At 36.1% G+C, this 14533-nt stretch overlaps 1 protein-coding gene across 30 annotated transcripts in view; it reads left to right on the top strand.

Annotated features, from left to right (window-relative positions):
* ELAVL2 (ELAV like RNA binding protein 2) overlaps positions 1–14533 on the top strand; it is a 161414-nt gene that overhangs the window by 87082 nt on the left and 59799 nt on the right. For 18 of the 30 annotated variants that reach the window (XM_054688795.1, XM_054688798.1, XM_054688796.1 and 15 more), the window contains 2 exons: positions 501–591; positions 3303–3546. In XM_054688795.1, the coding sequence (XP_054544770.1) occupies positions 520–591; positions 3303–3546 (316 nt within the window). In that variant the 5' untranslated portion in view covers positions 501–519. The remainder of the gene's footprint in view (positions 1–500; positions 592–3302; positions 3547–14533) is intronic. The other 12 variants (XM_054688802.1, XM_054688800.1, XM_054688799.1 and 9 more) reach the window with 3 other exon arrangements.

Genomic DNA, 14533 nt, shown 5'->3' with positions numbered 1-14533 from the left:
TTGTAGGATAATGTAACAGTATGGACAAATATAGCGCCTCTTAATGCCCTTTTGATATTTTGGGGAAAGTGCTTTTATGCAAAGCATTAACTTACGAATTGCATGACTGCCTTTTCACACTATAAAATTTTATTCACATTTCCTCCCTTCTCCCACATCCTTAAGATATAGGACAGCATGCAGTGTTTTGCTTCATTTTATTATTAAAAACACTTTTTGAGATGTGGTTTAAGGTAGTTCTTTAGGATAGATGCCAAGGTAACTAGCTCTAATACTGTTTTAAAATCAGGCTCTTAATTAAAAATGCTTAATTTGTGCAAGAAAACTACATGTTAAAATGAATTTGGAAAGATTAGATTGGAATTGCCTCAAATTCAATTAAGCCACACTGCATGGACGTGCTGGGAATATCAATACAATCACTGTAAATTTTGTACAAACTGATTTGTTGCATTATCTTGCTCATCTAACATACGGTACTTTTTGTGTCCATATTGCAGACGGCAACTCCAAACTAACATGGCAGTCAGACTGTGTGATGTGGCTTCTCTGCTTAGAAGTGGTTCGTGGGCAGCAGAGCCTTGGACTGGGGTCTGTGGGATTTTTCTTAAATTCTGTAGGCTACCTTTTTTTAGCATGTTGCAGGAGTGCTGAGGCCATACCAAACACTTGAACTTTTCATTTGGCATACTAATTATTCTTACATTTAACCATTACGGTATGGCCATCATTAGGACTTAAAGCACATTGCAATTTTAATCATAGTGGTATATGTAGCATCAGAACCATGTTTTTATATGTTACTTTTTATAATCTAAATTAGGATTCAGTGCAGACTCAAAAGAGTGACAAGCCTTTTTTAAAAAAACAAACAAAAAAGTTTTGGTATGGTCTGAATACTAAGTTACCATAATTCTTTACATTCTGTTTACTATGTATTTTTTTGGTTACTAAATTTTGAAGTTATTTACAATTCCTGATGCTCCAAAAAAATTTGTTGAAATTGTAAATCTGGCTGAAAATTATTTGCCCAGTAACTGTTGAAAGAGTTTGCATTCTGTGAACAGTTGTGTTGAGCCTATCAATGGAATATGCATTATTTGTAAAATATAGCACATTAGTATCATTTTATTCTGAGCAGATGGTCCTATAGCTGAGAGATGCTGTAATTTTCAGCGCACACAGCCTACTGCAGCTGTTCACTTGAATGTTGGCTTCGGAGCTCATTCTTGCCACCTGAACATGGAAATAAATGTGCAATTAAGTGAGGAGTGTTTGTTGTCCTTGCTAAATCCTGCTAATTTCAGTCAGTGAACACTTTTTATTTCAAATGTGGTCCCAATGAGCTTTAGTCCGAATCTCAAATTTGGGGCTCATCTCATTTCTGCACATACCCTAACTTTTGAATTGCAATTTGGTTTAATTGACCTTGGCCACTATCATTGTGCAGCTCATTGTTTCTGGGCAAAGGTTAATCTCACAAGACTTTTGAAGTGGAAAGAGTGACCCACAGCTAATATTCTATAAACTGGAACAGTTATGGTTTATTAGGAAAGCTGAAACCTTCTTTTTTAATTTCAGATTTGTTTGTTAATTGTAGTAAAATGTACATCCTGAGTTCAGATTTTTTCAGAAAGATTATAAAAAAATTATTTTCCTTTACTCTTTTTAAGTATTCCCTAAAAACACTTACAGAGAGAAGTAACTTGCAGCTAAATACCCATTTTTTTGAAAAGGAAATGAAGTCATGGAGGGGTTAAGATTGTTTGATTTCATAGGTATTCTGGATTTTGTCTCCTGATTTTTGTCTTGATAGTATGGCTTCTTAACCAGTCGACCACTCTCAGTCCGTTCAATGCTGCTACCTTTATGAACATCTCTTGGCAGAAGAGATTTCTTCCTGTATGCTTATCCACTGTTTGCCCTTTTATTTTTCTTAAGCAATATGCTTTTTAAAATACTTTTTTTCCTCTTATTGCACTCTTTCCCTCTACTTTGCTTTTGTTTTTAATTTTGCCTCAAGTTCTTTGCCTTTTATATGTTAAAACTTCCCTAAAAGTAGCATCCCACAATTCAGAATTGTCAGTTTTGAAAAGTAATTATTTGTAGAGATGAGAGTTGTATTTGGATGAAATATGAAGGATAATCCTTTCAGTGGTGCTTTGATTTTTGGATTCTCCCACAATCCTGGCTGTTCAAAGTAATAGCTAATAGAAGATGGTTTTAGAAAATTTGGGGCTGTGGTTTGTGACTTTCTTGTTCAAAGAAAACTGGACCCAAATTTGCGTAATAAGTGATTTTTAGACTGGCCTGCACAATTTGAAGCCATTTTCCCCCAACTTTGCTATTTATCCTGTATGTAGAGTTTATAGAACTGTTTATTACTTGAATTTTGAACAGGCTTATGTGCTCAAATGAAAATTTCTTGGGCTGGTCTGTTTGCAGAAGTTGATATATTTACATTGTTGTTTGGTGGACTGGATAGTTTTTTTCCCTTAAAATTGGAGTCAGGATAAAATGACATTGAATTATTTGGGGATTCTATTTTGATGCTATAGATCAGTTGCCTTGTTGGTGATCTTTAGCTGCCAAGGTTGACAAGAATGACTTGTTAGATTGTACAGTGTACACTAAATACTACTGTCTTCTTTCCCATGTTTTCCTACAAATCCTTTTCATTCCCTAACATACATCTGATATTTTTCTGTCTTTCCAATGCTAGAGGTATTTGATTGATATTGTCAATCAAAAACATTTTCAATATGTAACCAAAACAGTACATGTTGACAAATTTATATTTTTTAAAGTACTCTTGCTCCTTGATTTTAAGTTAATGGATGTCGAATATTAAACCTCTTAGACTAATTGAAAAGCTCTTCAAAGTTAGGTAGACCATGTTTTGGTTTTTGTTTTTGGCAGCATGTTAAACATTTTTATTTTCTAGTATAATTTTTTAGTCAGGATTCAATTCTGGGCCCTTTGGTACTAAGTTTCCTCAAGTCTGTGGACATGGCAGGTGAGTAAGGGTATGTGAGTAGACTCAGAATGTGGTTCTAGAGAATGCTTAAGACTTACATTATGCTTATGTGCATGTCTGGACTATGTATGCGAGTTTAATTGTGATTTTTAAATTGAATAGTTTAATATGAAGAATTAGCATAGGTGTTGCACTTCTGTTGAAGCTTTGTTGTAATTTCAGCAGAATGACTTGTATTTAGTGACAAGTTCTAAAATTCTTGGATGGAATCGCTAATAGTTTATGAAATATGAATTCTGACATTTCTTATTTTCTCTGTTTTTAGCAGGTAATTGCTGCCATGGAAACACAACTGTCTAATGGACCAACTTGCAATAACACAGCCAATGGTCCAACCACCATAAACAACAACTGCTCATCACCAGTTGACTCTGGAAACACAGAGGACAGCAAGACCAACTTAATAGTCAACTACCTTCCTCAGAATATGACACAGGAGGAACTAAAGAGTCTTTTTGGCAGCATCGGTGAGATAGAATCCTGTAAGCTTGTAAGAGACAAAATAACAGGTATGTGGTTTTATATAGGTTACTTCCATTTAAAGAAATGTGTTTCAGGGTGTGAGAAAATAATAAGTTTGCAACTTGTAAATTATTCGCATTTTATGTTTACTTTTTTTTCTGTTATTGACTACATTAGCAGTGTGAAACTTGTTTTCGAGTTTTTCTTTTCAAGTATAAAATATTTTTATGGAAAGTGTGTATTATAACTAGACTTCTGCATACTCTGAACTGTACAATAACATCTTTGAAAAATATTCTAAAAGTGTGTTTGTGTCTGTGGTAGTGACATGTTAACCTCTTAGTTTTTTGGTTCCCTGAGCTTATTACATGCTTGAGCATTTCAACGATGCAATATACGGAGAATATTGTATTTGGGAGTATTAAGAACCTCATAAATGTCCTTTCCCTTAAGTCTGTAGTTCTTATGGTTTATATGGCAGAGTATGTGATACTATTGACTTTGTCAATGTGTGAGAATTTGTACTGATACAGTTTGGCTGTAGCAGAATCTTAGGTTTCTGTTCCTTAACAGGAAAAGGAAAAAAAGGGGTATTATGAGTTGTTCTTCGTGTCATAAAGAATGAAAGGGTGGTAATTTGGCCTGTGGTAAATTTTGAATATTAGATAGTGGGAAAATAACCTTTGTTTTAAGATTTGGATACATTTTTAGAATGATCTAAAGCCTATTTAGGGAGCATGTTACTGGGAAAGATGGTAAATGCTTCCTGTAGGAGTTGTTTTCAAACACTTAACTGTATGAAGTATAGAGAGATTTCATAGCTTTTCCATGTTACTGTTAAATTTGATGGTATGTATCAAATTGCCTTACATGATTCCTCACCAAAAGTAGAGTAATAATTCGTGTAAATGAGTAAAGGATATGTAAGACAGTGTGAAGAGTCTGAAATGGAACTAATCTAAAGTGACCTCAGACAAGTAATCTTTTGGCTTCAAATCCCTCTGGGTAGTGTGTGGTAGAGGGCAGAGGAAGGAGTCACAACAAGTAACTGCTGAGCTTAATTTTGACTTTGTTGCTGTTCTTTTATAAGACGATAGGACTTACTCTTTCCGAGATGATTGCGTTTTTAGAGCTGTCATCTGGACCCGGCCTCACATTTTTGGCTTCTATTTCCTTGAGCTACAGATTGAATTTCACAGAGAGGAAAATGAAATCCAATAAAATCTAATTAAAAACTGATTGTTATCAATTCATACTGAATAATTATATTTTAACTAATTATGTTACTTAGGTGTTCACCATGATATCATTGGTAAGGTTTGTCTTTTGTTTCTGAATACTTACAATCAAACAGATATGATTTTTCTATTTTTCCAAAATCATTGTTAGCTGTACACATGAAATTTAGTTTTTGAAAAGTTGAAAAAGGGTAGAGAAAAGACTCTTACATGTGTCTGTCCTGATAATGATTTTTTTTTTTTTTTTGGAAAACAGCATTTTTTATATGTGAATTTTGCCACTCTGATTGTGATAAATGATTTGAAGACCATAGCATAAATGGTGTGAGTTCTCGTTTGATTGCTTAATTGCTATTCCTACCACTTAACAATATTTTTGAATAGGCATAGAAGTCACATTTTTTGATTATGATCCTGGGAGTAGATGAAAGTATTCAACAAATCATGTATCCTTTGTATTAGGCAATTTTTATATGTAACATCACACAGGGTTTCATTTCTTCTCTGTGGTCATCATTAATTATCTTTTGTGTGTGTGTGTTGTGATATTTTCCTTTTATTTTCTTTGATATATTTTTTACAGCATTTTTCATTTTTGCACAATGTATGTATGCATTTTCACCTTGGTTGTCATTAATTATATTTTGTAAACCTTGTTCTAGATCGCTATGTGGCAAAACCTGAAATTTGAGTTTTAGTTCTTTACACCCTTTACCTCTCTGACTTTAGTGTGCTGGAAGATAATAGAACCACAGCACACAGATAATCTGAAATATGTGGTTAGATACTGGCAAACTGCATTAGATTTTTTCTTTATTTTACCCCCACCTCCACTCCATTGTCTTCAATGAGGGAGGATAGTGGAGGTTTTTGTCATGGCAAAATTTCTGTTTAAAATCTCCAGTAAGCAGGTGGAGTACCCAAGAAAATCCCACAGTGGGCATGAGGCCTAAAGCTGTTTTCTAATCTTCATTCCAGGATATAAAGTCAGAAATCCACTTCAAAATAAGTGCTCCTTTGATGGACAAGATTGAGAAATGCTGTACTCCACAGTTTTTTAATAAGATCCACACTGCAGATCATCAGCATATTAAAAACTATATTGACATTTCTGCTGTTAAGAAACCTGTTTAACTTGAGTTTCCTAGACTTTTTTTAATCCCAGAACTCATTTAGGGAGAAATTTTCCTGACTCTAGACTCCCGGCAATCAGGTTGCTAGATAAAAACTTTTGAAATCATTTGTTTACTGGTTATCAGACAATGTGAATTTCTTCTGTAACCTGTTCTTATCAATAAAATATGAGCATGTTTCAGAAAATGAATATAGTCCACTGTCACGTATAATTTAGAAAGTTGAGTAGGCAGATTGGTATACAAATGATCTCTTCTATAATGCTTTTTTCTGTCCACTGACATCTTACTATTAGTATGGGTTAAAATGGCATATTAAAGGGTTTGACTCATTTAGCTTTAAGCATAAAATTACCTTAGATTTTTTTTATCCTGAGTTTCTTAGTGAATATTTGTTTTGAATGAAGTAGTCTAGTAAATGGTGGATTTCTAAAACTGAGTTTTGAATGGTTGCACTTTGCTATGTGGACATCTTTCTAAATGCTACCATTAACATATCTCTAGAAAGGTTTTAAAAAAAATTGTGGCACTTTGGATCCTGCCCTGTGGTGGTTAGCATTAGCCAACTTGTGCAGTTTCTCAGTACACATTTTATTTTTCGAGTCAAGTCAGAGTTCTTTGGACCCCTCTACTGATCCAACTTATTCTCTCTCCTGGGGAGTGATTGGACTAATTCTTTGTATTTCTGATTTGTAAGAGCATGAACACTAATTATCTGCCTTATTAGAAAACTGTGGAATCACTTTTCTTTCGGGCAGAAAATTTAAATGTGTTTACTTTTAAAAAAATCTTCCCTTAAATAATGCTGAATTACAAAACTGTATCTCAGGTACAAAAATATCTATTTTGGAGAGTATATGTGCCTCTTTCCTAAATCCTAAAAGAGAGTAAATAATTTTTAGATTTTGTCAGTGTTAGGAAATTAATGTCACTATTCTGATGGAATGAGATTTAGGGAAATACATTAAGAAATGCCTTCAGAAGCAAATAAGCTAATCTTTCTAGCTAAAATTCTATTATGTTGTTTGTTAGACCCTGTCTTTGGGCTCGTGCCCAGCTTTATGCTTCATCCTGTTTCCTGTCTATAGGCATTCATCATGAGAAAGCTGCTGCTGCTTGTACTGCAGCTTAGCTGATGTGGGGCCATCCCTTCGAGTTCTTAAATGCACTTTAGTCCTTGACACCTGCTGATGCTGCAATTTAGAGGAGTGAAATGGATTTTATGATGCAAGGAATGAGTAATAGTTTTTGAGTCAGAAAAACCCTTGAAAATGACCTTAGCCAACTTCCTCACTTACAGGCAGTGAGAAGCCCAGGGTTGTGAAATGACTTATCTAAGATCATGTAGCTATTAAATGTGGTAGAGCAGGGACCAGATTTTTGGTTTTCTGACTCCAAGATATTTCTTCCTTGTCTCTTGTTGGAGACCAGCTCTCATACTAGAGAAATTAAGCTCAGACCCAATAGATGAATTTATGACGAAGCATATAATTTTTACAGGGTCACCAAGGGCCATCTTTTGGTGTGTCTTCTGAAGGGGATCATAAGAATTTTGAAAGTCAAGAATGAGGGGTGCATAAAATGAAAACATATGTGCTGCTTTACAAACTTTATAATCTGTGGCTGTGAATACAGATATTCTAGCCTAGTGATTCTCAAGTCTGGTTACCTTTCCTCACCTGAGGAAGGTCTAAAAATTGAGATAACAGAGGCCTTGGGAGTCTGTTGTTGGAAAGCTCCCAGGTGATTTTGATGCCTGAAGAAAGAAGTGTTGAGAATCACAATGTCCTTTCAATTATGGTCAGTAAGTAGAGCACCTATACTAGAATCACTTGGAATGACTGCCAAAAATACATGTCCCTGGGTCCTGTCCAGAACTACTGAATAAGAATCTCTACAGGTGGGAAATGAAATGTTTAGTTATCTGTGAATTTTCCATTTTTTTCCCTGAATGTTTTGCAGGGTGGAAAAAACCAGAGACATCCAGATCTACCTGGATTCTGGTGGGTGGGAGGGAGAAGTATAAATGCAGTGCCTGATTCTACAGCAAATTTGATTTCAGGTGTAGTTCCCTAAGAGCATAGCTCTCTGTTGAGTTACTTCTTGGGGTTCAGAACTAGAGATGTCAGGGTTAAAAGTCACTAGCTGCCTTTACTCCTTGACCTGTCCCTAAAAGAGTGTGCATGTGTGCACATGTGTATAAATGTGTAATCTTCAGAACATTGGCTGGTTTGTTCTCTTGCTGTTAACTCTTCTAAAAGACCTGGAGTAATGAGTGTTGCCCCTTTTTATATTGGTGTGATGGCTTCACTCTTACTCCAGGAATTGTTTGAGGTAAGTTCCATGCGGGATTCCATCAGCTGTTAACTAGAAGTTTTCAAACAAAGGGGAGAAACAAAGGCCAAAACAAATGAATAAAATAGCAGGCTGGAGAAAGGACTTTGCAGATAATCATGAGCTTTGAAAAGACTGTGCCTTAGATGCCAACACAACCCTCATTTTCCTCCCTTAGGGGGTATGTGGTAAAATCTTTTTTTTTTATGTGGGAATTCTAGCTGGATTTAACTGAGCGTCTCTCTTACTTCCTGAGAACTTTAAAGCTAGTTTGATCCTGCTTTATTGTATCAGAATAATGTGCTTTTCAAATTTGATTTTAATAGCATGGTATTCTACCCTCCTCTTTTAAAAAAATAGATACAGTTTTAGTTCTTTAGGATTCAAACACATAATTGGCATTTTATTAATCTAATGCACACCTTCAGATTTAATAGCATTTAATTACTGTGATGAAGTCAGTCATAGTGAACGTGAGACTCTTTTGATGAACATTAATTTGAAGGTGTGGTTATGTGTGTCACTTACAATCTTAAGGTGAGTTGCTAGGTGTCCATCTTATAAAGAGATTAAGAGTTCTGATTTTTCAGAATAGTTGAAAATAGAAGGGTATGCGCCCCGGTCTTCATGAAACAAGATAACTTGACTGCATAGGGTATATGCTTTGGTGGTTCCTAGTGTATTAACTGTAAAAAACAATATATTTGAATATGGCCGTCTTGAGATTTTAGTTTCTACATTTGTATAAAATAAAGTGAAATTCATTTTTTATGGCACTGAAGAAACTATTTGAATATCACTATATCTTTTTTTAAATCACTATGTCTTTAAACCTAATTATTTTTCTATTGTACCTTTCTCTTTTCCAAAGGTTTTGGTTAATCAATCATTAAAAAAATGTTATCACTGTAGGAGCTTTCTGCAAAGTTTTAGGGGAAACCTTTAAAATTTATTATTCTAGGTTTATTTTTTTTCCTTCTCATACCTTGACCCTGGGTGTCTTTTAGAACAGTTTTCAAAGTTTCTGTGCTGATTAGTTTCGATAAAGGGTTTCAGGGTGATGGACTTAGAAATTTATAAAATTTAAGAAATTGAATGTCATCCTATACAATTATCAGGAAGGAAAACCTTTTCCTCTGCCCTTAGTTTAAGTTGTAGACCCTCAGTCATTGGACCTAACAGAAGATATTATATGCTGATTATCTATCAGTGAAATTGGAGGGGAAAACAGACACATTAACAGGAGAAGAGGCATAAGACTTTTATTAATACCTATGTGCAGTGGCCTTCAGAAAAAAGATGTGAAACTTTGTAAGAAGTGGTGAGACTCAAGGGCTCCTTTGCCATTTTAATAAAGGAAAGGCGCTGTAGGCCCCAAGGGCTAAGTCCTGGGGAAGTGACCAGGAGTATAGGAGAGAAACTAGTGGGAGATATGAGCTATTTAGCCCCTGTTTATGCAAGCTCTCCACCTCCAGTTGTGGTGAGAGTTCTCTTCCTGATGAGGGGAAGGGCAACCTTCCAAAGGAAATTTTTGCCCTTTTTTTTTTTTTTCCAAAGGAAGAAAAGGATAGGGCACAAAACTCTTCTGTTGATTGTTGATTCTTAATTGCCTTCAGCAAAACCATCCCTATGCCGAGGTAGTAGTATTTTTGGCATAGCATATTCTGGACCCCTTCACCATGAAATGAGTTAACTCTCAATTAGCAATCTTAACAGAAAAAGTAACTTCTTTGTGTATCCAGTGGTAATGAAATCTTATGTAGCTAGTTGATCAGGAGAGAAAACAATGTGAGGATATAGAAAAATTTGAAACAGAACTATTCCTTTTTAATTTATAAACCATCTGGAATTTTCTCTGATTTGTTCATGTTGATATTTGCATTATGTTATATTTTATCCCATTAGACGAAAATGAAGAAAAGTATTGCAACTCCCAAGAGCTGGTTGCACAGTTTTCCACCTGCTTTCTGAAAACATTTACTGAGAAAATGAATTTGAATATATTAATGAGGTTTAGGAATAATGATTCCGTGCTTTTTTTAGCCCTAATGTCACTGGAACTTCTACAATGACCATATTTGTCTTTTGCCCAGTAGATTATGGACATCGTGTTTTTTAGTCCCTTTGACATTATTTTATTTCTTTAATACCTTGATGCAAAATGTAAATCTTGATAATGTGTTCAAATTCATAAAATACAGTTGAAATTCTGTTAGGATTTACCCCCCTTAAAGTTTAGCAGGGTATGAGTGAGTCCTTGGTTAAAATTTCTATTCCACACCTTTTTGATCATTTTCAGTTTGACCATTTTCAGTTTGACCATTTCTATTCCACACCTTTTTGACCATTTCCACACCTTTTTGACCATTCCACGCCTTTTGACCATTTTCAGTTTTTGTTTTTTGTTATCAAAATTCGTAGGATAGATCAGAAATCATTTTCAATTTATTATGTAGTGACTGTCATAGTAGTAATGGAAAACGTAGATTAAGAGAAGATGGAGTGTGGGCCTCCCTGATGGCACAAGGGGGGTAAGCACTGAACTATGAAGCAATCCACAGCCTCTGCAGCACGAGTTCGATCCAGCCAGGGAGAAACCTGCATGGTGAGGCAGACCTCTCATGTCTCGCCTGTTGCTCCCCTCAGCAGTGTATTTCAGTCATTCTGCCTGTTCTATTCCCTGCTCTGTCTCTGGTGAATCCTCTCACCTCTCGCATCTCTGGCCTGTGCCGTAGCAGCTCTTGTATGCATAAATAAATAAATCCTTTAAAAAAAAAAAGATGAAGTGGGAAAAGATAAAGAACAATTAAAGTCTGATAATTTTTTATTTATTCCTTTGTGATTTATAGAATATTAAATTCTCGTACCTTCCTAGGTATGAAATTGACTTATTCCCCCATACCTTTACATGATTGAATATAAAATCAACCAGTTTTTCTTTTGATGGTCTCTGTTCCTTTTCATTACCTTATCTATAATACTACCCATCAACATTTGTTTTTTAACTTTTTGTTTAAATTATGAAGAGAGAAAGCTTTGTTATTTTGCACCTATTGGAACATTTCCTTTTAAATTTTCCTGAACAGAATAGTTGATCATTGAAGCTAAAGCTGAGTTTTAGAAATCACCAATTTCTTTTGAGCTCGTTCAACATTAGTTGACTTTCAGTGGAGCTCACTGCCGCTGCTGAATTTTGAGAGGTGTGGAAATCCTCAGATTGTGCATTTCCAACTAAAAATATCAACTTCAAAAAATATTTTCTGGCATTTTACTTGTGTCATTTGATTAGTCAGGACTATAGGCAGGCTCATTTAGCACATTTTGCTCCTTAATATAGTTGGTTTTCTTTTTTAAAGATTTGAAATGTCAATATTTTGACACTGTTGGATTTCCTTTTTATTGGAGATGGTATCAGTCGTCAAATATATCTTGAGGGGTTTTAAAGCTATAAAAGTGGCATTGGCAGCTCGTCCAGGTATTGTGAAGATTCTCAGCTAAAACTTTTTTGTGATCTCCATAATCTCTTATATCTTACATCATTTTTAGCTAGTTGAGGGTTAATCATTCCTTGTTTTCAATTATGCCTACTTCAAGGAACAAAAGATGCAGCATGGCAGTATTTAAGCTGTGTATAAGCATTCCTTCCTGTCTTTCACATGGCATGGACTTAAATGCAGTGGTAATAAGATTTCTTAAATCCCTACTACACTAGGGTTGTTATTTGCTTAGTTTGGGATCAAGATTTTGGGATTATCATAGTGTTAGCATGTGACTGAGTAGGTACCCAAGGATCCCCACACTTGCATGCTCTAAAGTGGTGCTGCCATCTTTGTGCACAATGGCAAAGTAGAATCTAAGTGTGAATAGAATTGGTGTGCAAAGAGATAGTAGAAAGGATAGTAGCTTCCCAATAACACACCCTAAATTACCCATCCCCTCATAGGTAAATACCCAAGTCTAAGGCACCTTCTGGTGGGAAAACCATAAGAAAGGGATTCTGTGGCAAGTTCCAGAAACTAGGACAAAAGGAGGTACCACATAAGAATAATTATTGCCATTGTCAGCCTCCCGATGTGTCTTCTACCTGCGTGTCTCTCCCATGTATCTCTGCATGTCTCTCCTCTAGTGTTTGTTTCCATGTCTCCTTCCTAGACATATCAGGCAAATGTCAGACTACAGAAGCAAGAGCTCTCTTTTTCCTTCTTCCCCAAAGCCCATCTGTCTTCTGTGATACATAGCTTCACCTGGCTGCTCAAATCCACTGTAGTTCCCAGTAGTTAGTCTGAGGTGGCTGCTTATAAGTGGTGTGGAAGAACATGGTACTGCCCACTTTTATGTAGACATCTCTTTTATAATTGAAACAAAATGCCTGCTACCTTACACTCCCCTACTAGAGACGTGACCTCATACACATTTGTATTAGAAGTTTTAGTCCAGAAAGAACATGTGAGGCTTGAATTCGAATCCCAGCTTAGCCTACTTGTAATATAGCCTTATATGAACTCTGACTATGACTAAAATTTCTTCCGTAAAGTGTCCAGCACACACAGTGTAATCTCTCTCTTCTATCCTCTTCTTACCAGTTTATAACTCATTTAGTTATGTGACAATTGCAGGTGTCTTCCCCTCCCCCTCAGGTAAAAAGATTTTTGAAAAAGTTCTCAAAATAGATTCATTGTCTTAGAATTTCTTAGAGTCTTAGTGGACAGAATATAAGGCTTATTTAATGGCCTTTGCTTTTAGACCATTTCAACAACAAAATTGATTTTCTAGGGGTGGGGCAATGTAGGAATAGGAAGTATGAGGTGGGATTTGGAAACCCAAAAAAGATGATTAATGATATTAAACAAGTCTCTGAACTGGAGCACTGGTGTGTGGAGTTACTACTTTGTGCAGTTTTGTGTGAATGTTATTCACAATGAATTGGCTTGTCTTAAAATATAAAGGTGCTGTCACCTGCCTTTCCTGATGGACTCTTACTGAACTGAAAGGTCAGCAAGTCGTTAAATTGAGCCATGAGATACTGTTTAGGATAACAACTGAGATTTGTTTTCCCTTCTACTGACATCATCTTCCTTCAGATTAATACACCTTTTATATAAATTATAAATGCTATGACTAAATATTCTGATTTCATCAAATGAGATTTTCAAGTAGAGAGACCGAGACCTGTGTATTTGGATGTTAAGAGATCCAGTATTCCTGTAGTGTTAGCAGATCTGAGAATGCAGAAAAAAATTGATATCCCTTTGTTTTATTTCTCTTGAAATATTCATTGAAAACATTTAAAGCATTGCTTTATTCAGTCATCACAGACTTTGCAGATTTCAGTTTGTGTGTGGTGTGTGGCGAGGGGTGGGGGTGTGGCGATTTCCATGAGGACTTGGTTAACTTAGCAGATGCAATTTTACATCTTGTTTTCCTTTTTTTGTTAAATCCTTATGCATATTGTGAATTAGAGTTTATTTTTAGCTCTTAATGAGTTCTTTTCTCATCATTGTACTTTTTGTTGGAATTCAGTTTTCTACATGCTTTGATTTTGGAGAGGGAGTGTATGTGGCTCACAAGTCCTCTGTTTCCTCCCCAACCTTCCCCTCAACTAAAATTTGCATTTTTTTTTTTGTTTGAAGTAATAGATGTAGCTATTTATTACTTTGAAGAGTAGATGTGGTGAAGCCCTGGACTCTTATCCTGCTTGACCATTGGGGTTTATTCCAGAGAAAATAACATTCTTCTTGTAAAATGATGTTTAAAAGGATGCATAGCTTTCTGAAAACAAAACTTGTGAGCTGCCCATAGATCTGAGGCACACAGCAGGGGAGGGAAAAGGAGGGGGTCAAAACAGGGGAGGGAAGAACACAAGGGACTGTGGTGATGGTTCCCAGGTGATAGGGTGGGAGAATATGGGGACTCCAGCTGAGGGGAGAAACCAATTACTGTATAAAAATGATCAATGATAGAAGGAAAAAAAATAATAAAAGGATATAATAGCTTTCTTTTTTATTTATTTGTTTGTTTGTTTATACATGCACTGGGTAGAGTCAGAAGCGCGGGAGGGTGAGAGAATTCACCAGAGCCAGAGCGGGGAGCAGAGCAGGCAGAAGGACCGAAGTACACTGCTGAGGGGAGCAGCAGACAGCAGGAGAGGTCTGCGCACCATGTGGGACCCTCCTCTCGTGGCCGGGGAGCAGCCGGGGATTGAACCGGTGCTGCAGAGGCCGTGGGCAGCTTCGCAACCCAGCGCTCAACCGCTGCGCCACCGGGGAGGCCCTATATAGCTTTCTATAAACAGATAAACCAGAATTATTTCATTGTATTCAGAGTTACTG

Source organism: Talpa occidentalis, unplaced genomic scaffold (genome assembly GCF_014898055.3).
Source record: "Talpa occidentalis isolate TD23 unplaced genomic scaffold, MPIMG_talOcc4v2.1 talOcc4.7, whole genome shotgun sequence".
Lineage (NCBI taxonomy): Eukaryota > Metazoa > Chordata > Mammalia > Eulipotyphla > Talpidae > Talpa > Talpa occidentalis.
The sequence above is the reverse complement of the archived record's forward strand: the minus strand, read 5'-3'. Positions and strand labels throughout refer to the sequence as shown.